The sequence below is a fragment of the Melanotaenia boesemani genome, chromosome 5 (genome assembly GCF_017639745.1).
Source record: "Melanotaenia boesemani isolate fMelBoe1 chromosome 5, fMelBoe1.pri, whole genome shotgun sequence".
NCBI lineage: Eukaryota > Metazoa > Chordata > Actinopteri > Atheriniformes > Melanotaeniidae > Melanotaenia > Melanotaenia boesemani.
The window spans coordinates 29797158-29821275 of record NC_055686.1 but is presented as its reverse complement, the minus strand read 5'-3'; the positions used below and the strand labels follow the sequence as shown (position 1 = coordinate 29821275).

At 41.4% G+C, this 24118-nt stretch overlaps 1 protein-coding gene across 2 annotated transcripts in view; it reads right to left on the bottom strand.

Annotated features, from left to right (window-relative positions):
• Positions 1-20073, bottom strand: part of lrch4 (leucine-rich repeats and calponin homology (CH) domain containing 4) — a 69697-nt gene extending 49624 nt beyond the window's left edge. The window contains exon 1 of one of the 2 annotated variants that reach the window (XM_041986535.1): positions 19645-20073. In XM_041986535.1, coding sequence (XP_041842469.1) covers positions 19645-19816 — 172 coding nt within the window. In that variant the 5' untranslated portion in view covers positions 19817-20073. The remainder of the gene's footprint in view (positions 1-19644) is intronic. The other variant, XM_041986536.1, reaches the window with a different exon arrangement.
• Positions 20074-24118: the final 4045 nt, after the last annotated feature.

The following is a 24118-nucleotide window of genomic DNA, read 5'->3' as shown; positions in this document are numbered from 1 at the left end:
GGATTACAGGGGTTATTACGGTAGACCAGGAAGTGGGGGCTTTGTACTGACGTCGTAAGCTAGAATGTGTGTGTTCTGCTTACATGTGGGAAGCAGCGAAACAATAAAAGAGGAGATGCTTGCATCTATTATTTACATATTTCAGCATGAGAATCGGAGGTTTAGCGCGAGAGCGTGAGAAGCCACTTAAATACGCAAGTCTCACGGCCATTGCGTGTTGGCAGCCGTGCAAAACAAATGCGGCTTACCGGCTCGTGCTGCAACATGCTGCAGTCAAGTGTGACACTAGAGAGATCACTCCTCAAGAAACCAGAGCGTTTAGTCGAAATACTCCATAGTGAAACCTATTGTCATACACAGTCTATGGTAAAGGGGGGACGAAAAAAAATTATCGCGGCCGGCAAACTTATCGTGCTCTTATTTTCTTATCGTTCAATTAATTGACTTATTGCTTATCGCGACAGGCCTACGTCTGATGTAATCAGGAGAGAGCGGGTTTATTAAAATGAAGACACGTTTTCTGAAAGAAAAGAAAGAAAAGGAAGAACCGACATTTATCTTTGTCTGTCAGAACTCATGCAGATGGCAGAACATCGTGATTTTTGGACGGGAAAATGCTCCCAAAAGACAGCGAGAAACTATTTATTTATTATTATTATTATTTTAATAAATGTGGTTTTAATTTATGCAAGACAGCAAAGGTAAGACATGCTTTCTGACTTTTACAAACGTGAAGCATAAATCGGGTTTTCTTCTGCCTCTGGTTCGGTGGATCTTGGTCATTTTAAGATGAAACTTCCAGCTGTGGAATCTGTGAGATGTGAGCTTTCAGTAGAGGAGTCGTTTGAATTATTTGTTGTCTTAACTGTGTTTGTTGGTGATAGAAATGGTTTTACTGAGCTGGTAGCTGAGATTCTGGACTTGCTGTGGATACCACACATGTTTATAGTTACATCTACAGACCTGACGCTACACCCGAAACGAGATGTTAACCCCTTAACTCCCGGTAGCGGAGGCTGCAGGTGAAGCTAAACAGTCAAGCCAAGAATGAAAGTTTAGAGAAATTATAGGCCAGAAACCTGGATAATGAAACACTGAAGGTGCATGGATGGAAGTTATTGTGCATATTGTGAATATTTCTCTCTCCTCACCATCTAGAAGCTGTGAGATTCTCATCCTGCTTTCTGTCTGTTCACCTGATGCTGACATTCATCACATATTGTTCCTTCTGTGTTTAGAAGGAAGCAGCTTCACAGCTTTAAACTCATCCTGCTGACTTTTTACCTTTTAGTTAGTAAATCCTGAACATTTCATCCTTCTTTCTCATAAATATGTGATTTTATAAATATATATGAAGAAATATTTAAACTGTTGCTGTTTAAAGAGAAAACTGCTGCTAAACCTGTTTAAGTGTTTAGTGCAGGGGTCTGCAGCCTTTCCAATCCAAAGAGCCATTTTTCCCTCAGCCAGCTAAATAAAACTACTTTAGAGACGCAAGTGTTACCAGACTTTTCAAAAAGGAAACTTAATATATATTTTTACTGAAGAGACTATAGGATATTTGTTATTTTTGTAGAACCACATTTTTATTTACATTATAGGTCTTAAAATAAAGAAAAACATAAACCCTGATAAAAAGATGATAAATAGACTTTCTTCTAAGGGATGTAGATATTTATACCCTATCTCCTAAAATCAACATGAAGAAAATTGTGGCAGTTTATTTTAAGTTGATGCTTCCAATTAAAGAACGTCTCCCTAACAGTTAACACATTCATAAAGCTTTAACCTAGTTACAGGGTGGAGGTGGGTGGTGGTGGAACAAAGCCTGGGATAGATGTGCTCGGTATCTCCAGTTCTGTAACGTGTATCTTCATATTTGAAACTGTAACAAGTACATCTGCAGATTAATTAGGTGACAAATTGAAAGTAAACTTTCCAAGTACAAAACATTTGTCCCACATTTTGCTCACCTACTCAAAAACCAATCAGATTTCTGTAATCTGCAGCCAATCACAAAGGGAGGAGGGCTGAGTTTGTGTGTGTCCACAACCAAACTTTACACCATGTGGAAAAGTACCTTTCTTTTCTGACTTGTACTATACAGCTTGTACTTTCAGTCCTGTAAAAATGACATTCATTTACAGACTTGTAAAATGTACTCATACTTTGTGACTAGTAGAATTTAGTGTATTTTAAGACTTGTAAATTGTACTTTTATTTAAGATTAGTCTTTTCCGACTTGTACCTTCTGGCTTAAGATTTGCATTTTCTGACGTATTTTGTGGCTTTTATTTTATGACTGGTAAAATTTACACGTATTTCATTACTTGCAGAAGTTTTCTACTTGTAGACTTGATTTGTATCCGCTCTTGTTCCAGTTTTTAACATGGATATAATATGGCAATGAAACTGAAGTCCCTATTCTAGCTCTGTAGATGTGGAGTTCCACATGTACAGGCTGCAGACCAGGGCTGCATTTGCTGGCAGGCTGCTGTTGCTGTCCTCTTAATCCGTTTCTCTGCCTTTTTCTCTCTGGTTACCACCCATGGGACCGAGAAGGGATTCCCCCCCTGTCTCACCAGCTGCTCGCTCTGAGAGAAAACACAGCAGCGGGTTTCAGGCCGAGACATGTGACCACATCCACCACGTAAGACACACAAAGAATAAACACTGAGCATTGTGCAGACTTATTTACTCTCAACTGAACAGGATAATTGATATTTTTTTTTATCTTTTCAGTGCAGGAAAGTATGACATTTTTCTGTTGTTGCTTCTTTTTCCAGTTCTACAAGCCTTCCTTCATCAGCTTCCACTAGATATGAAGTCTTCGTTGGGGTCATGAATGACTCCGAACTACAGCGAAGCACAGAAACAGAAACTCAGTGAAGATACACAGAAGGCAAACAAAGCAGAAGTGAATAGTGTGCGTTCAGGCCGCCCACATCCGCTGAACAGAGGAAATTAAACCCACTGGGGAGGTTCAATTCCACACGCACATATTGCAACAAAATGCATGAACACAGTCTCATCTGCACACATGACATGGAACAGATGTAAACAAGTGACTGAGAAGCCTGCATGCATGTGTTGACTTCAAACCACACATGCACAGTCAACTCTGATCCCGCCGTACAGTACAGTTTATGGGAAGATTAACCACAAGAAAGAGTCTACAGCCAGCGTAGCAGCTGTGAGGAGCTGAAAATGTCTGCTAAATGTTAGCACTGCAATGCTAACATGCAACAACAACCATCTTCAGCCTCATTAAGAGGGGAATAAATAATATCTCTGGCTGTCTAAACACCTTGCAGCATCTTTCCTGTCTCTGGAACAAAATAAATCCATGTTCTAGTACCGGGTCACCCTCTTAGAAGGTCCACTGTCTAGTCTGAACACATGGCTGTCGGCTGTACCACACATTCAGTTCATTTCATAGACAATTTCAACTCTTCTTCCAACATTGTTTTTAGCACACTGAAGCTAGCTTTACTAAATGTCAGATTTTTGGCTGGAAGAAACATTTTTAATCAATGATTTTATTCCAAAGCACAAAGTTAATTTCTTCTTTTTACCAGAAAGATGATTAGACAGAGAAAATGTTTGGCTTGTTCTTACAGAAGCGACCCCTCCAGACCAGGAAAGTAGATCCTAGAACTCCAAACCTCACTAAGACCAGGAAAGTAGATCCTAGAACTCCAAACCTCACTAAGACCAGGAAAGTAGATCCTAGAACTCCAGTCCTCGCTAAGACCAGAAAAATAGATCCTAGAACTCCAATCTTCACTAAGACCAGAAAAATAGATCCTAGAACTCCAATCCTCACTAAGACCAGGAAAGTAGATCTTAGAACTCCAGTCCTCGCTATGACCAGAAAAATAGATCCTAGAACTCCAGTCCTCACTAAGACCAGGAAAGTAGATCCTAGAACTCAAGTCCTCGCTAAGACCAGAAAAATAGATCCTAGAACTCCAATTCTCACTAAGACCAGGAAAGTAGATCCTAGAACTCCAGTTCTCACTAAGACCAGAAAAATAAATCCTAGAACCCCAATCCTCACTAAGACCAGGAAAGTAGATCCTAGAACTCCAAACCTCACTAAGACCAGGAAAGTAGATCCTAGAACTCCAGTCCTCGCTAAGACCAGAAAAATATATCCTATAACTCCAGTCCTCACTAAGACCAGAAAAATAGATCCTAGAACTCCAATTCTCACTAAGACCAGGAAAGTAGATCCTAGAACTCCAGTCCTCGCTAAGACCAGGAAAGTAGATCCTAGAACTCCAGTCCTCAGATCTTTACACTGGCTTCCTGTCTGTCAAAGAACTGACTTCAAAATCCTGCTGCTAGTTTATAAAGACCTGAATGGTTTAGGACCAGAATTCTTTCAGGATCTTCTGGTTCGTCATGAACCAACCAGATCCCTCAGGTCATCAGGGTCAGGTCTACTTTCTGTTCCCAGAGTCAGAACTAAATGTGGAGAGGCAGCGTTCGGCTTTTATGCTCCTCACATGTGGAACAAACACCCAAAAAACTGCAGGTCTGTTGACTCAGTAGTTTTACATCAGGATTAAAACTTTTCTATTTGCTGCCTTTTATCAGAACAACTGTTAATTCCTCACACTGGAACTTTATTTCTGGCTTTTATCTGTTTTATTTTAGTTTTTTTCTTTCTGTTTTTCTTTCTTTTTTTCTTTTCAAAGTTTGCTTTTAATGCTCTAGTTATTGCTTCTTGTGCCCCACTGTGATGTTTGTAATGTTTTATTTGTGAGAACAAGTAATTAAACAGGTGGATCTGATAAACTGGAGGTTGGGTATATGGTTCAATTATAGGAATAGTTTTAATTCTCAAAACCAGGATGTGTTTCCATGAAACCATGAAAGTTTTAATATCAGGTGTGGTGGTAGAAAATTATCACTCCCCCTCATTCTAGTCAGCAGCTGGGTTTCTTAGTTGTGGTATGGAGGGTGTGCGACTACCCCCAACAACAGGCTTTTGTCTCTGGCTCCCCCCTCGCCATAATACAGGACCAGAAGATAGCTTATTCGCTTTGTGTCCATGCAACAACAGTTTGTATTTCCCCTGGTGTTAAACACACCAAGAATCCACTTGCATGTTTCTCATTCCCACCATCTTTTCCAATGAAGGAGCTTATCTATAGCCTTTGCTGCAATGCTGAGGGGTGTCCTGAACCTCGGAGAGGAGAAAAGCTGCTGACATCTGGCTCTGAAACTGACAGCAACAACTTGTGGACAAAACCAAGACAGATGGAGGCTTATTTCCTGTCCCGCTGAGTGGGGCGACGTCCACAGTCCAGTCAAACGTGGTAAACTGAGACGATTATCTCAGAGTCATGATCAGACACAGCCTGCAGGATTGTTGATTCAGCTTTCTTTTCCTTGGATTTCTGGCATTCATCCATGACTCCCATAGAAAAAATGTCTCTAGAATATTCTTATTTCACCCACAAAACATTCACTAAATGAGAAACATCCCCGGAGTGATCTCTTCACCGGTTAAATCCAGAATAGAATTTAAAATTCTTAAGTTTTAGTGACCAAGCTCCATTAGATCTTAAAGATCTCAGAGTTCCAGATTTTCCCATCAGAGCTTCACTCTCAGACAGCAGTTTTACTTGTGGCTCCTCGAGGTTCCAGAAACAGAACAGGAGGCAAAACCCCCAGTTATCAGACCCCTCTCCATGGAACCAGCTCCCAGTCTGGCTTCAGGTATAAGACCCCCTCTCTACCTTCAGATCATCTTCAAACTTTCCTTCCTGGTTAATCTTCTAGCAGGTCTGGCTTGGTGACCCTGATCCATCCTTTAGTCCTGAGCTCCTCTCTGCTGGGGGACATCCCATGATGCACTGGGCTCCTCTCTGCTGGGAGACATCCCATGATGCAGTGGGCTCCTCTCTGCTGGGGGACATCCCATGATGCAGTGGGCTCCTCTCTGCTGGGGGACGTCCCATGATGCACTGGGCTCCTCTCAGCTGGGAGACATCCCATGATGCAGTGGGCTCCTCTCTGCTGGGGGACATCCCATGATGCACTGGGCTCCTCTCTGCTGGGAGACATCCCATGATGCAGTGGGCTCCTCTCAGCTGGGGGACGTCCCATGAGGCACTGGGCTCCTCTCAGCTCTCTTTACTCTAAATTGAAGTGGACTGTTTCTGTGAAACAGCCTCGAGATGATGTCGTCATGACTGTGTTGTACAAATAAAGCTGAACTGAATCGAAAGGAAATCCTGTCCTAACAGAATTTATGATATAAGTAAAAACTGGATCAGTTTAAGATTGTAAACAACATTGTGTTTTGCACCACTAGTTTAGAAGAAAAGACATCCGGTTATACCTCCTCCTCCAGACACCGCTGGCCTCACCACAGCAGTTGTTGGAGCAAGAGATCGCTCCTTTTCATGGTTTATAGAAAAAGAAAACAATTAACTAAACCGTCCCGTCAGTTGTCAGTTCCTTTAAAAGTAATTTTAATACTAATGTTTTTATTTGTAGCATGAAAATTAGATTTAAATACACACAGTATATATATATATATATATATATATATATCCTTATTTCGCAGCCTTAATCCCTCATTTCACCTCCTGAGAATCCATAAAGGCAGCAACAGAAGAATTTTCCCCCCAAGGACAGCCTGCGTACATTCATCAGAACAGCAGTCTGCAGCAACACAAACCTCTGGGGGTCCGCTAGGTGCACACAGCAGACAATGGTCGGGCTTTGTTTCCTCTGGCTCGGAGCTACCAGGAAACACTAAGAGCTGAGCCAAGTCTCCATTTTGTGTGTGAGCAGATGAACCTTTGACCTTCCTGAGGGATGATGCTCCTTTTAAGGATGGGGGGCTGATGTTGTAATAAACACTGCTGGGCCATATCGCCCACCTTATCCCAGTTCAGCCTCCATGCTCATCTCTGTGTGTTTACTGCTGCAAATGTGCCTGAAAATAGACCAAAATGAACTGCAAACAGATTAAAATCACCCCTAATTCGGTTATCCTAATGCACATAAGTAGTCTGAAAAAATGCAGGATGGATGCTGATTGGTTGATTACTGCATTTACTCTGTAAAAAAACCTAAACAAATATCTGATACTGGGACCATAGATGTCACCAGGTATAATCAGACTGTTAAAAACAAAGCATGCTGAGAAAATGGTTCAATTATGATCTGACTTCTGCATCCAGAGGACAACAGCCAAAAAAAGGCCAAATTCACTGACAGAAAATTAAGTTAAAACCTAATTACTCCAAGTATGGGCATGAAGTGACGATCTTCACGTTTGTTTAACTCTAAACCTTCAGCAGGTCTCCCTGAGGTCCATCTCCTCCTCCACCAGGAGCGTTGGTGTGTAGCTCTGTGGGGTGAACTGTGATGGATACCTACCCTTTAGGTGATCTACGGAAGTTTTCCAGGCATTTCTATCCCATCCAGGAGGTTTACAATCCAGCCACTAAATGTAGTTTTATTCAGAAACTTTATCTGGCAAATCCACAATGATCCATGATAACAGCATTATTTATCACATTTCATCATAAAAAGATCACTATCACTACTATCACTACTAAGAGACCTCTATTTAGACCTGGTTTCCTGTCAGACTTTCCACCAATTAGAGAGCTTAGATTGACGGTAACGTCCAATCAGGAGCAGCCAAAGATCAACCAGCGAGCAGAAAGTTCTATGTGTGTCTGAAAAGTAGAAAAATAAAGCTCCTCTATGGCTGGAATAAAGCCAAGAAGACGTTTCTGATGCACAGTGGCGCCACAAAGCAGCTGAGCTGGAGTTGGTTTAGTGAGGATAGCAGGTAAATAGTAGCAGGAATAACTGGAAATGAGGAAAAAGTGGAAACATGGAAATGGTTTCTGTTGTTTGTTTCAATGCCAATATTTTTTCTCCTGGAAGCCAAGACTTGAGAGAATGATGTGCAGATGAGAAAAGTCTTGGTCACTGTTGATCTGTGTGTTATTTCTACAAAGTTCTGTTAGTAATAAATTCTGCTTTCTTCTTCTGGGCGGCCTTTATGCTGCTATATCTATTGATACGTTCATTTTACATCATTTTAGCCTCATAATCTGAGGCTGGAAACATCATGTCTGATGCTGACTGGGATTAAAAGCTCCAGGTTCTAAATGTCATTTATATATTTTTTCAAAAAAAGCAAAAAACATGCAGAAACATCTCAAAACGACTCTGACTTTAAAAAAAAAAAAAAAGGATTTTCACCTCTAAGGAGCCAGCTCCCCTCCTGCTCGAACTTCACCTGAGGATTAGCTTAAATCTAACTTGACAAGATCTGACCTGACAGCTGCCCTGACAGCTCGTTGAATCAGCACCAACCGTCACCACCCATGCAGACGGTGTCAGGGTAGGACTCGGCTGATATAATGACTGTGCCAGCAGTCATAACTACCAGGTATCTCAGTGAAATCGAGAGCCCCTCATTACTCAGATACCATAAAGAGAGCCTAGGTGATGCAGAAACATGTATTCAAGACTGAATGTCTACAATTGTCCTCACAGATGAGCCTGACCCAGAAATTAGAGCTGACTGAATAACAAATGAGTCACCATGAGACCACAGAGATGTCTGCAGCTGCCTTCAGAGGGGAAACTTTGGGCCTTTCCTTAGTAATGTTGGGTAATAACATAAGTAACTATGAAAGTCAACAACTACATAAAAGTAAGGTTTTAATGGCTGAATATTCTTCTATATATAGGCCTAGTTTAGATCTAATATCAGCTGCACAGACGGGACTTGTTGGAGAAATCCAGACTTTTACTGGAATCTATGGTTCCCATGACAACACAATGATCCAAAGTGCTTTACCCACTTTACAGATGCTTAAGTTAGCATTTACATCCCAGTCAGTGTAAAACGTAAATAAAACCAGAATGCAATGATTTACAAACCTCATCAATCCATATTTTATTCCCAGTAGAACATAAACAACATGTCAGTGATTGGTTGTTCGTGGACAAGACGAATCTTCAAGACCATGTTCAACAAAGACAGGATGTGTGGAAAAAAAACAGGAAGTTACATCACTAGGTAGATTCATTCAATCTACCGCTTAGCGGTGGTCATGGTGAGGGGCAGGGTACACCCTGGACAGGTCACCGGTCCATCGCAGGGCCAAAGAGACAACCATTCACACACACACACACACTCCTGACATGCATGTCTTTGGATGGTGGGAGGAAGCCGGAGAACCCGGAGAGAACCCACGCATACACGGGGAGAACATGCGAACTCCATACAGAAAGGCCACCACCTCCAGGTTCGAACCTCCCCCCCAGTCGAGGCTCGAACCAGCGACCTTCTTGCTGTGAGGCTGTGGTGCGAACCACCACATGACTGTGCAGCCCCAACGGTAGTGTAGAAACACTACCTCACAACTAATCAGGTACCTGGCAACAGGTCAGTAACATGACTGGGTATGAAAGGAGCATTTCAGAGAGACAGAGTCTCTGAGATGGAAAGATGGACAGAGGTTCACCAATCTGAGACACACAGATATGCGTTTGATGCCATCAAATTATAAGCTCTGCTTGTGACCAACATAGCAGGGACATCTTTCATTGTAATACCGGTGTAATGTTTGGGGATGATACGAAACAAGTGAAACGCGTTTGTGTAGTGCCATTGATTTGATGCCTGGCACGACCACAGGAAAAGAAATCTTTGACGAGGTATCCCAATGTGTAAATGAAACGAGGCTGCATTGGAATAAACTTGTGGGACTGACGACAGATGGACTGGTGGGCAGGATTCAGGAAAGATGCGGGAGAACCATGCAGGTGAGCTTACAGTTTATCACTGCGTCATACACCAGCTAGCATTGTGTGGCAAAGCCCTAAACATGGAACATGTTATGAGTACCATAACACGTGTAGTTAACTTCATAAGAGCCAAAGGTTTGAATCGCTGCTAGTTTAAGTATTTCTTATACAGACGTGCCCTGATCACACAGACGTGAGATGGTTAAGCCGAGGAAAAATACTGAACAGATGTTTTGAGCTGCGTGAGGAAGTCTGTCAGTTTGTGGAAAGCAAAAGGAAAGAAAACAGAGCTCAGGAATAAAAACTTTCTGTGTGACATCATCTGGATGTGCTCAACCTGCAGCTTCAGGGGCGGGGCCACGTCACCACAGACATGTACGCTGCGGTGAGGACTTTTAAACCACGTTGTGCTGGTGGGAGACTCGGATGCTGCAAGGAAACTTGGGTCATTTTCCGTGCTGCCAAACCATGACAGAGCAGATCTCTCCCGCCGTGCAGCCTAGTGCAGTTTGCTGAAAAACTCCGCGTACTCGGCGCTGAGTTAACCCGGCAATTTACCGGCTTTGAAGGCCAGAGATGCAGATTTGAACTGCTCAGTAATCCGTTTGCGGTCGATGTGGAAAGCGCAACAACCAACCTCCAAATGGAGCTGAGTTAACTCCAGTGTAGTGGCACGCTCAAGTCAAAGTAAGACTGTGGGTGCTGCACAGTTTCCCCCCCAACTCGGTGTCCAAGCTGCTAAACGTTCTCCATGTTCAGAAGCACATATCTACGTGAGCAACTGTTCTTAGTAGTCGTCTCACTGATGAACACCGTCACTCAATCCTGAGGATTTCCTCAGCTCAGAGCCTAACCCCAGACACTGATGCACTTGCATCTAATATGCCAGGTATCATGCTCGAACCAATGTCACCAGCTCTGAGTCTGAAAGGTTGTTCAGCACAGAAGGAATCAGCATCATGTTCCTGACAAAGAACCTTAAAACTGGAACAAAAGTAGATAACTTCTACCTCCATGCACGGTGGCACTATTCATTTACGTTATTTTTATGTTCACTCAAGGGTTCGTGCAGTTTTATTATTGGACTTAAATGGCAGTTTCATGTTTCAAAGCAACATGATGCTGTGGGTAATGTACACGGTTATGGCTGCTTGGTAAATTAAAAAGAAATGGTTCTTTTTTTTATTTGCACCAATAAAGTGCAGTTTAGTTCTAGCATCAATTATATCATCAGTTATATCGTTATTGCAAATTTTCTAATTTATATCATGATAAATATTTTTGGCCACATCGCCCTGCAGCATAGCATGAAGTACGTAGTCCATGCAGAATACTAGCTAGTAAACATAATCTGTAGCTAGGAGCGGTATTGAAAGCAGCCTTGGTCTTGCTTGTCCCGTTGTAGGTTATTTCTCTGACACAGAAAGAGTTTAGTAGCTTTTGAGGAGAACCTAACCCATTTGTTATGAGACTGGTTGTTGCCGGCCAGGGTTGGGCCTTCCCAGCTACCATTGACATTCAACCAATCAGCATCCGTTCAGCGCTACCAGTCCGCCCTGCTGGCTGTGTATTGTTAGCTTTAGGAGGACTTCGTGGGTGTGTCCCAAACCGCGCACTTCTATACTTCGAACACTACATTTAAGTGCTTAGTGCGCTGACACAGAAATTTCAGTAAAAACTCAGTGCACTGAAAGTACCCGGATGCTGCCCTAAACTCGGCCAAAAATCTAGTGCGAAACGATGGACACTACACGCACTAAACGGACGCCATCTTGCTGACGTAGCGGAAGGGGAGGGACTTTCAACCAGTTTTCAGAGCCGGCAGCCACCGACTCAGCGGTACCGAAGCATGCGGAGAGTATTTTCAACTGTTGTAAGTATGAAGATATTTGATCAAAATTCTAATATAAACTGCAGCATGTTTCTTATCTCTTCTATCCCTAATGACAGTTATGGATCTGATCATTTGTTGGAGGCTGCAGTAGAGTTAGCAACGTAAATGTTAGCAGTTTTATAGCCGATTTCGCGGATCTAGATGGGCTATAAGTGTTAAAAAAGATTAATGCTATAGGTTCCGTATGTTTATTCATTATTGTTGAACCTCCAGATTAAGCACTGCGGGGTCTCTGGCGTAAACGAAATGGTCCTTAATCTGAAAACTGATTAGGAAACACCGCTGGTTTAGAGAACCGGCCCGTTTCGTTGGTACCGCTGACGAAGCCGTAGCTGATTGTACATCACTTTAGATAAGCGTCTGCAAAGTAACCATAAAGTACATATATATAATAATGTTTGCTTTTATATAACCTTCCATTTTGTGTTCACCGTAGGTCACTGTGGCATCAAACTACCGAGCCAGCAGTGGCACTGAGGCATTTATCCCCTGCGGGCTAGGACGCTGCTGTGGAGAAGAGGAGGCAGCAAGAGAGAAATGATTTAATTAAAATTTTAAATAAAATGTTTTCTGCATCTCCGTTTTAGCGTCATTACTGCATTTCATATTTTGAATGATGATTTCTAGTATAATCGGTTTCCTGTTGCCAGACGTGAACGGTATCAGTGTAAACAGCAATGAAAACAGATGTATAATGTAAAGTACTTTAATTCAGTTAAGATATCTTTGCTTATTTAAAAGCTGTTTTAGCATAAAAGTATGACATGCAAACACGTATGTTGATGTGATTTTGGATTTTGGAAGAAAAAAAAGGTATATTAACGGAGCGGCGCAGCTAAGCTGGTACGTCACTACCGGTAAGTGCAAAACGTTAGTGCTCAATTTGGATCAGGACTTACCCACGATAGTGTGCACTACAGAAGGTAGTGCTTAGTGCGCACTACGCACTACCTTCCAGTGCACTCATGTAAGTGCGCGGTTTGAGACACACTCCGTGTCTGGACTGGAACGCTACCCAGAATCCTTCAGTCAGCTAGCGCTGAAAGCGTCGCAGTTACATACAGAGCGTAAGAGTAAGTTTAAGAGAAAGCCGTAAGCTCGACCACAGCAACGGTCACACCTGTGGAAAGAAAACTGAATCACCTTCGTTTTCATGTATAATTTGTACATGTGGAGAAGAAGCTGTGTCCATGAACGAAGCTCGTTTGAGAAGTTTTCTGAATAATTTTTAGGGAGAAAATGTAGTGTGACACAGTTACAGGGTGTCTTATTTACGAATTATTCAAAATTAAATTATTCGGAATTAAAGTATTCTCCTTTGCGTTTCCATGGAAATAGTAATTCTGAGATGATGTTTACATGGAAAACACGTTTAATTTCCTTGATTTAATTCAGCTTTAGAGCTGGGGGATGGGAAGGGTTCTGATTGGATGAGTGGACGTAGCGTATTTACGTCTACCGGAATAAAACAAACTCCACTTCCTGCTTCTTTCCTTTTCGTCTACAACATGGAAGACACATATGAACCAAGTTCACTCTGATGGTGGTTCAAGTTGTAAAGCTCGACACCAGCATCCTGCTTCACTGTGGTCAGCTGAGGAGGAGGGAGGTAGAAGACCGTGTCGTCATGGTGACAGGACAAGGAACGAGCATGCTCAGAACGACCGGGACTCATTTAAAGCGGAAACAACGTTTACAACGAGGAATAAACCAGACACTTACTTTGGATTTCAGTTTAATTCAGAATGGTCGTTTTCATTCAGAATCAGGTGTTTACAAGCTCGTTTTAAACAGGATTTAAGTTTTATTTTGAATTAAAGGCAAATTAAAACTATCATGTAAATATGGCCAATGTTCCACGGCTAAATCTGGAAATTCACAAACTTTTAACAGTGATTTTATCAAAACCATGAACGATTTCAAAATGTTCTTTCAGACACTAAAGTTTTATCTTTTATGACCTGTTTAAGCTTCTAATGGAGAGTTTGCCCGAGTTACAGGCGAGTTACAGGCTCCAAGGTGGGATTGGTTTTTCACATTTTGATTGAATTCCTGCCATTTCTATGGGACATTTTTCCTGAATAAAATCACTACCAGAACTCTCAGAGCCCTTGTTCCAGCTGAGTCGTGTGTTTTCATGTTGTTTTTGTTGGGTTTTCTCAAAACTTCATAATGATTTATTTGCTGGAATTCATGAGAGAAACTTTAAAAACTTTATGTCCCAAAAGAAGGATGCTGAAAAGAGTTTCTCCAGAGAGAAAACAACCTCAGCTGAAAGCGCCATGAGTAGCAGGACTCCGGCCTGCATGACCTCGTCAGAACGGCAGACAACATGAAGCAACAACAAAGTGCCATTAATGAGGGCTTACATGTAAATGAACTTGCTGCTCATTATTCTGGGGACCCCCTCCCACAAGACCTCTACACTGCCCCCTCATGAAAGACCTCCTCCATGTAAAGTAATAATCACATGGATCCTTTCAGGGTGACATATTGTACAACCACCGGATCCCTGGAAGAAAACACAAATGTTCAAACCATTTAAGACTTCTTGAAATACTCCCTTATCCCCCGTAAGAACCATTCTGTCCATGATTTCAGGTTTCAAATGATTAAGAGCTGAGATATTCTGACAAGCTCCCAAAATGCTTCATCTCATAGGAAACCCAGATTACATCACACTGACATCATCAGCGGGGTCTCGGACTTGATAAGGGTTGTCCCGGGCAACGGAAGACGTTACAGACTCTTCTTACAGATCAAGTCAGGTCATGATGAGTAAACAATGGGTGTGTCCCACTTCAAATCCACACTTCGTTTAGCCTCAAACGAAGGCTGCTGGTGATGCATCCTTCGCAGCCTCTTTTCTCCCAGAATTCATTACGCACAAGACGGTGGCGAATCAGCAACCTCAGAAGAGTCATATTAAGTTTAAATAAAGTTTTATTTTAAAAAAAGTACGTTTTTTTAACTACACTTTAGTATAAACGTTACAAAACCAAGTACATTTAAAGCATGTTTGTTAAATGGTGACATTAAAATTTGGTAACATTTGATATTCAAGGACTTTTAAGGGGTTAATGAAGTGTGTACAGGCTGGAAAACAACAGAGCCTCAAACCGGGTTTTTGTTTTTTTTTTTAACTGTCGGTGTTGCCGCTCCGTGTTCAGCGTCCACTGAAGTGTCCTATGAGTAATTTCATAGGTTTAAGTGATTCAACGTCCTGTGTTGTTGCTATGGGAAATTTTTGTTGACTAGGTAGGCTGTCCCATTTCACGAACGTTAAGCAGACTTCGAAGTGTGTAGACTACGGAGGACACTCTGTAGCCACGCAGTGTGCGGACGTCGAAGTGAGCAGACCCTGAATTGGGACATACCTTATGAGAGGTTACGATCCACCAATCTACATCAATTTAATGATCAACCAGTCAATAATACTGATCCACAGTGAGGAAAACCAATCAATCACAGGTCCGGTAATCATTTATCAGATGTTCTATAGTTTCTGTTTTCTTTGTTAGGTTTTAACCTGATGAGGAAAATAAGGATGGACGATGTGATAAAGTCAGACTGTCCCAACCTGGTTATTATAACTAAATAGTAAAAATATTTAATTTCAGACTCTAAATTTTCACTTTCATTTTCCATGATGTGAAAATTTATTATTATTATTAATTAATGTTTTAGTTTTTGGGATTTTATCTGAATGTGATCAATCAGCTGTGACATGAATTTCCCTCTGGGATTAATAAACTATCGTTTCTAATCAATCTGTTGATCCTGAAATAAAGTCTAAATCATACAACAGCTGAATTTGTGATTTACACCCTGATTACAATGTGTGATTATGTGTTATAAGTAGAGCTGGATGGTCCCCCGGTTCATACCAAAAGCTGGTTTTATTAATGTTCTGATCTGAATTAGTTAGTTTAAACAGTCTAAACAACGATGAGAACGTGGTCCAGCAGGAATCTGTTTGAGGGGGGACCTTTTTCACTGCTGCACCACTAAACCCGCAGCAGGAAACTGTTTCGGGGGGGGGGACCGTTTTCGCTGCTGCACCACTAAACCTGCAGCAGAGCAGCTGTTACTAGAGATGTTGAAGGTGAAAATGGACGGAGAAAGTTAGGAAAGTGAAGCTGCAGCAGATGAACATGATGCTGAACATGAAGCCATAAATTCACATCATAAGAATAAAAATCTGAATCAGTTTTATTTGTCATTATATTAACAAATAATGAAATTTAAAAACTGTCTGGTGTAGGGATGTAACAATTACCGATGTTACGGTAAGTCTGTGAATTTTTACAGGATAAGAATTACCGTTTATGTTTAAATTAATCTCATTATGGCGGTGGATTATTGGACTATGTACAAACAGCCTCATCCGGGTCTGGCGATGCTGGCGCAGCGGGACTTTAACACAGAATGAGCATGGCGGAAAGTGGTAGCACACTGGACATTTTACACCCAAGTAAAATGACTAATTCTGAGGTCTGGGCTTACTGTGGATATTTAAAAAAATGCAGAGGGACAGCTGCTCTAAGCCAACTATGTGGTCTGCAGAGCATGCAAAAAGAAAGTTGCTGCGAAGAGCAGCAACACTACAAATCTCCTGAGCCATCTCAGCGGCACCATCATCCACAGCTTTACAGCCAATGCAAGGTAAGCTAACGTCAGGTTCTTAGGTCTTACGAAAATGATCATACTACGTGTAACTTTTCAACGACATATACCAAACATTTAAGCCATATATGTCCTCCTAAACAGCAACTAGGTTTCGTTTTGAGTCTCCTAGTAGGAGATAACGTTACTCTCTGAGCAGCTGCTAGCTAATAACGTTGGCCATGTTAGCAGCTATACTGATAAGTGTTCCAAAACTAAACTTAAGTAAGCGGAGCCGAAAGAACATAGACCTACGTAACGTAATGTAAACATACAAGAACACACTGATTATGGTTATTTATAATGGCGAGATAGAGTCTATACAGATGGCCAGTTATGTTTTCTGTATAATACACTCAAGGAAACAGCATAAAACGCTGTGTTAGGTTCAGTTTATTTGTGCTTTGCCTTCACACAGTCTTGATCTCTGTCTCTCACACACGTGAATTTGCCATCCTTTTCCCATAAAGGCCCTCATCTCAGTCACATTCACACTTATAATGTGTGAATTATTCTGTGTAATAAAAACCATTACCCATTAGGTTTTTTTTTAGTTTCGCCTGCACATTTGTGAAATTTTTCTTCCATTGAATATATGCTTGTTTTTTGTTCAACTCTTGCATTGTGCTGTTTTATATATTTTTCCTCTCATGCTAATCAATAAATCAAATCAAAGCATGTAATGGAAGGTCAGCACAAAGTCACAAACATTTGAGGTCTTCAGGAAAAATGTACCTAGGAACCTGGGAATGCACAAGACCTCACCGCTGGCCTTTCACACTTCATCACCAAAGACATGATGCCATTCAGAACTGTTGAGAGGCCAGGTTCCTTGAGGCTGGTGAAAGTGGCCGTGCCACAATACAAAGTGCCATCATGCACTTTATTCTCCAAAACACAAATTCCCAAGTTATATAATGAGGTCAGAGCTAATGTAATGAAGAGTCTAAGTGACGGCACTTTTCTTGCTGCAACCTCTGTACCAGTGGAAGTGGAGCTGGTGTACCATCCATCAGCTTCACTGTTCATTACGTTCAATATGTTTACATATTAGCTGACCATTAAAATGCACTGGACAAATAAGCTTTATTCCTGTAATTTGTTTTCATATTTGATTAACTGAAAATAAATATTTCTGTTGCTGTGCCAATCCCCCGCCGCTTTTTAATGTGAAAGTTTAATTTTAATATAAGATTTTAATATAAGGAAGGTACAAGATTTAATGAAATTATTTCAGTGTATAACACTTACAAAATATCAAGATAATATTGTTAACCGTGATAATTTGTTCACAATAATCGAGATATCAACATTTCCATATCGTTAGATCCCTAGTCTGGTGAAAAACCAGTTTTCAGTATGAAACCAGCCCAGGACTACTGTAGACCATGTACGATATGCTTCAATAAGCAGGGGAACCTCAACAACGACCTCCATGAGTCAGTATTGCATCTCTCCCCGTCCTGCCAACTGGATCGCTGTTTATCGGGGTATTTGCATTTGGATAAACACACCCAAACGAAGCAGCATTACCGCAGGTATGAGCGGCTGTATATTAATCTCCTCCACAGTCGGGTCGGGTTGCCACCCTGGCAGGTGTGTGTGCATGTGTTTGTGTGTGCTCAAGGCCTTCTCATCCCACCGGGCCTAGACCTGGCTTGTTATTAGCAGATGGTCATAATTACCAATGCACAGAAAGCAGTAGAGCATAGAGGGGGATGTTTTAAATCGCAGGCTGCCAGACTGACTTGTGAGGGGGGTAATCCTTTCGGCAAGGTGAAGCAGGGCCACGGTGTTTCCCTTGAACCTCGTCGTTTATGCACCCTAAAAGTTTTCCCTTCCTCTGTCATGTCCTGGCTGATCCGCTCAATCAGATCATGCAAAAAGATTCAGCTCCATAAGGCTTCAAAGTGAGTGCTTGCTCGACATTTAACCCTTTAAACCCCCCAGCACCACCCCCTTATATCTCAGGAGCGTTGGTGTGTAGCTCTGTGGGGTAAACAGTGATGGATAGCTACACTTTAGGTGATCTATCTAAGTTTTCCAGGCATTTCTATCCCGTCCAGGAGGTTTATAATCCAGTCACTAAATGTAGTTTCATTCAGAGACTCTATCTGGTAAATCCACAATGATCCATGATAACAGCATTATTTATCACATTCCATCATAAAAGATCACTATCACTACTGTGTTGCTAAGAGACTCTATTTAGACCTGCACATGATGATGAAGCCACTTCCTGTCAGACTTTCCACCAATCAGAGAGCTTAGATTGACGGTAATGTCCAATCAGGAGCAGCCAAAGATCAACCTGTGAACAGAAAGTTCTATCTGTGTGTGAAAAGTAGAAAAATAAAGCTCCTCTATGGCTGGAATAAAGCCAAGAAGAGGTTTCTGATGCACGGTGGCGCCACAAAGCAGCTGAGCTGGAAGCCAAGACTTGAGAGAATGATGCAGATGAGAGAAGGCTTGGTCACTGTTGATCTGTGTGTTATTACTACAAAGTTCTGTTAGTAATAAATTCTGCTTTCTTCTTCTGGTCGAACTTTATGCTGCTATATCTTTTCATACATTCATTTTACATCATTTTAGCCTCATAATCTGACAGCTGAGGCTGGAAACATCATGTCTGATGCTGACTGGGATTAAAAGCTCCAGCTGTAGTTAATGGGAAAATGAACTACATAAACCTAGTAGAGGTCATACAGATGTTGAGCAGAATAAACCTGAAACATAACCAATGCAGCTGACTTCCCTGAAGGAGGAAGAGGAAGTTGTCTTTTTTTTTTTTTTACCTTTTTCCCCTCCATTCTGTTTAAACATGTATTTAAGAAAACAAAAAAATCCATAAGAGCGTAAAGGGGGAGAAAAAAAGCTTTAATAAAATCTCCACAGTTGGATTTTAGTTTTTTAAAAAAAAACTGAACTTGTTAAATGGCGCAAACTACCAACAGCAACGCTAACCCTGCACCGCAAACTGGGTTCAAATTAATATCAATAAAGCAGATTCAAATTAAATATATAGTTATGAGCCGAATTAAGAGTTTGGTTTCTACGAGGAGAAATTAGTCCACTTTCTGTTTTAATGGCACCAAAATTGCGAATAAACACACAAACTGCGGAGTTTTCCGCTGAGTCTTGCGCAACGCAGAGCGCTGATGAAGGAAATCAGAAAGGAAGAAGCAGGTGGCGATAAAACAAAAGGCGATTCTCGTGATAACAGCAGCCCACGGGGGTGTCTTTGTAGTTTATGGTGGAAAGAAAAGTGAGAAAAGTGAACCGACCTGCGTGGGTGATGTCGGACAGGTCGTAGTTCCTGGCGCTGCGGGGAAACTCCTTCAGTTTTCGGTTGGACAAGTTGAGAGCTCCGCTCGCGGCAGCCTCCTCCAGAGCCTTCTCCACGCACCGGCTGGCCGCTACTGTGGCCGGCAGCTGGGCTCCATCCCCAGCAGCCATCAAACGTGCGGGGCTACCTCCTCTTCTACTTTGTTTGGGGCGCCCGCCTCACTTTCATACCCCGCAGGTCCGTGTGACGTCCAAACCCAGTCTCCTCTTGGAAACTTGCAGAAAAGAACAAAAGTATATCCAGGGGGAAAAGGTGGCGACGTGGGTCTTATTCTCTCCTCACACGGCTGGAGCTATCGCTTCTTCCACAAATGAACAGGAGCGACACAAGCTGTCAATCTTTCAGGAAGTTGCGTCAAGTGGGAAAAAATTACAACTACCATAGCGGCTACACTTCCTGTTTCTTTCAAAATAATCAGATACTGTCTTTGAAACGATGGCTGTGTCCAAATTTGCATCCTACTCCCTACATAGTGCCCTATATAGGGGTCACGCCATTTTGTCGGAGTGTCCGAATGTCCAGAGAGAAAAAAGTCGGGCACTCAAAATTACCCGCAATGCATCTTGAAAAGTAGTGAGCATCGATGGTCGCTAGACGGGTCAATATAGACCACAATGCATTGCAGGCAGAAGCTCAACATGGCGCAAGGATGCAAAAAAATTGAGCTGCGCAAAATTACCTATAAGCAAACATACAAAGAATGAAATGTAACATAAGGAATGAAAATATTTACACACAACTTTGGATTGGATTTGGAGTGACATCTTGACGCGGGTTGTGGTTGCCATGGTGACAGCGGTAGTCATGTGGTTTGCGGCGAGTAACAAATAGGCAGTTTCGTGTCCGAATCGCCAAGAGAATGAGTGCACTATGAGTGTGCTATGTAGTGCAGCCCTACGTAGTGAACAAGGGGTTAGGGAGTAAGGTGGACATTCGACTCATGAGTGGGTTTGCCAGGGTAACACTGACCACCTCTGAATTCTGATTGAACACCCTAGGTGTCACTTTAGATGACTGACAGGTCATCTACAGGTTTAAAAAAAATGTCCAAACCTGTATGGATCACTAGTATTACAAAACCAATTTGAAGTAAATATTAAACTTGTTTCCTATTCATCCTTTAAAGATATTGACATGTAGCTGCACATTTCTATAAGAGATTCTGTCCCTCTACAACAATTAATGTTATGTTAGACTATTAACCTGATGTTAGCATGAAGCTACGAGGCAGTGCTAATCAAGTTCTATGCTAGCACTAGATTAGTTTTAAGCTAATGTGGGGAAACCAGGTCATATTTCATTTTCAGTGAGAGTATTTGGGGACTATACGTCAACTCAGTTAATCAAGATTTTCACACTGGAACTGAAAATAAACTATAAAGATGCTCAAAGAGAAGCTCAGAATCCATGTTACTTAGCACTGACAAAGCTAGTGCTACATGATCCAGTTTCATTCAAACAGGAGGCTAGCAAGGCTGCTAGTTGGTTTTAAAATAGCTACAGCATGAAAATGTGGAGAAATAGATCCTGTAACCAGTCTGGTTTAGTAGAGGAAGATATAAGGATGAAGAGGAAGGGAGATATTTCTGTTTGTTTATTTTATTTTATTTTATGTATTTATTTTTTACCATATATATATATATATATATATATATATATATATATATATATATTTATATTAGTGGTGGGGCAAATATGAAAATAATTAATCTAATCGTAATTAATTAATCTTAATTAATCAGATTTTAATCACATAATATTATTTACCACAGAAAGTACCATTTATTTTCATTTAAATGGATTTTAGTGGATGACTGAATCAAAAAATGGACACAGACATTAATATTGTAAATGTCTGGAAAAGTAATGTCTGGAAAATGTTAAGAGTCTGATGGAGGTTATTCTCCACCGTCTCCTTGTGCCGTACAGGATAAAGGATTGACCTCACTTTGCCTCCCCATGTGTCCATTAGGGTCTGACAAATGCTGAATGATAGTGAAAAATACTTGTGCTGTATGTCTGGGCGAATGTGGCATGGAGTGTAAATGGACTTTAATCATATGACTAGAAAAGCGTTGTATAATAATAATCCGTTTACCGTTAAATCAAGCAGAAGATCTGATCCAAACCATTGGTTTCCTTAGCTAGGTCATTATTTTTATGAATTGGTTTACGAACACAGTTACTATAAAATGGTCTAATGTGTATCATATGATGGATTTGTTTTAACCGGATTAAGAACATTCTTTTATTATTAATTAGTTTGATACAAATGAAGCTGAACTAAACTGAAATGTGTAACAAATAAATTCAGATTCACATATGAAAAGAATTAAATTGACAAAACTGCTCAAAGGATTTGCAGCTGTATCAACACAAAGGTTTCACATTCTTTAAGGCGCAAACAGAAGGAAGCAGTTATACTTTCACTTTTCTGATGAAGCAACTGATGGTTTATACAAATCTGAACGTCGTTTCACGTTTTATTTTGACAGTTTCAACCGGAAATTGAGTGAACATGCGTCTTCTTCTACCTGATATTCACGTTTGGCTTTAGGAAGGGTGCAGCCAGCGCGAGGGCGCGACTACTAGTGGGCGTGGCTGCAGTGAGTATTTTTGAGTGACACATATGGGGGCGTGGTCTCATCTCGATTCAGAAACCAGATTGTTTATCGTTCACTTTCTGTTAGAAATCAAAGTATTAACCAATAATACAACTGTTGGCCTGATCGGTTAGTAGTCAGATAATTAAACTGACGTCACATTTAAAATATAGGTTAATAAAAATAAAATAAAAATGTTTTCATATTAGCAACAAAAGCCACCACATTGCACTGATGTGTGGGGAGTGTGTCCACTGTTTTCAGCTGTGTGTGAACACGTGTCTAAACCTCTTTATATGTGCAAATGCTGCATCAGCAGGACTACATTGTCCCCTCACGGCTCCCGTGAGGTTTATAACCCTTATTCCTATTCCTCCATTCTTTCAGGAACAGATGACTCCCCTCCTACACGTCCATGCACAAAACACTCCTTCACACACAGTGGTTCCTTCTCTTTATATACTTCTGGGGACTCACCATTAACATACTGCCTTCCTTACATGGCCCCTCACCCAATCACTGCTGCTACACACCAGAACTTAACCCTTACCTTAACCTAAATCCTATCCAAGACCTAATGGAGTTCAGTATTTTCCCCTAAATCCTGTCAGGTCCTGCAGGAATGCAAGAAATCACTTTATCACTGAACACCAGTTCAACTAACTGTGGACACCTTAATGCCTGAATTTATTTATAATGACATAAAAGCAAAATAAATACAGGAAAATATAAGGAAAATCTGAAAAAAGAAAAAAGACATGAATAAAATAAACTACACTCAAACGTTAAATAATGAAGAAGAAAATATAAATGTATATAGAGATTAATTATATAACAATAAATTAATTAATTAAACTATGCCAATCACGGGGCAGCATGTAGTCATGATGAAGACGACTTGCTGAAGTTCAGACTGAGCATCAGAATGACGAAGAAAGATGATTTAAGAGACTTTGAACGTGACATGGTTGTTGGTCTGAATATTTACTGGGATTTTTACACACAGCTTTGGGATGTGGTGGAACGGGAGATTTTCATCATGGATGCAGAAGACAAACCTGCAGCAACTGTGTGATGCTGTCATGTCGATATGGAGTAAAACCTCTGAGGAAGGTTTCCACCACCTGCTTCCATCTATCACACCAGGATTAAATAGGTCCAACCCGGTACTAGAAGGTGAACCTGATGAGGAGGACGACCCGGTACTAGAAAGTGGACCTGATGATGAGGACGACCCGGTACTAGAAGGTGGACCTGATGAAGAGGACGACCCGGTACTAGAAAGTGGACCTGATGATGAGGACGACCCGGTACTAGAAGGTGGACCTGATGAAGAGGACGACCTGGTACTGGAAAGTGGACCTGATGATGAGGACGACCCGATACTAGAAGGTGGACCTGATGAAGAGGACGACCTGGTACTAGAAGGTGGACCTGGTGAAGAGGACGACCCGGTACTAGAAGGTGGACCTAATGAAGAGGACGACCCGGTACTAGAAAGTGGACCTGATGAAGAGGACGACCCGGTACTAGAAGGTGGACCTGGTGAAGAGGACGACCCGGTACTAGAAGGTGAACCTGGTGAAGAGGACGACCCGGTACTAGAAGGCCGAGCTTATTTAGCCAGAGTAGTGCTGTTAAAGCCAATGTTTTAATCATTGTTTCATGTTTATGTTTCATCTTTAATCTGTAGAAAATAACCCGGTTTTCTCCTCCAGATGCTCCTCTGAGCTTCTCCTTCCAGGTAAAACAATAATTTTTTATATTAATTTCGATAAAACTAGGCTTTCCTGCTCTGAAATGAATCTG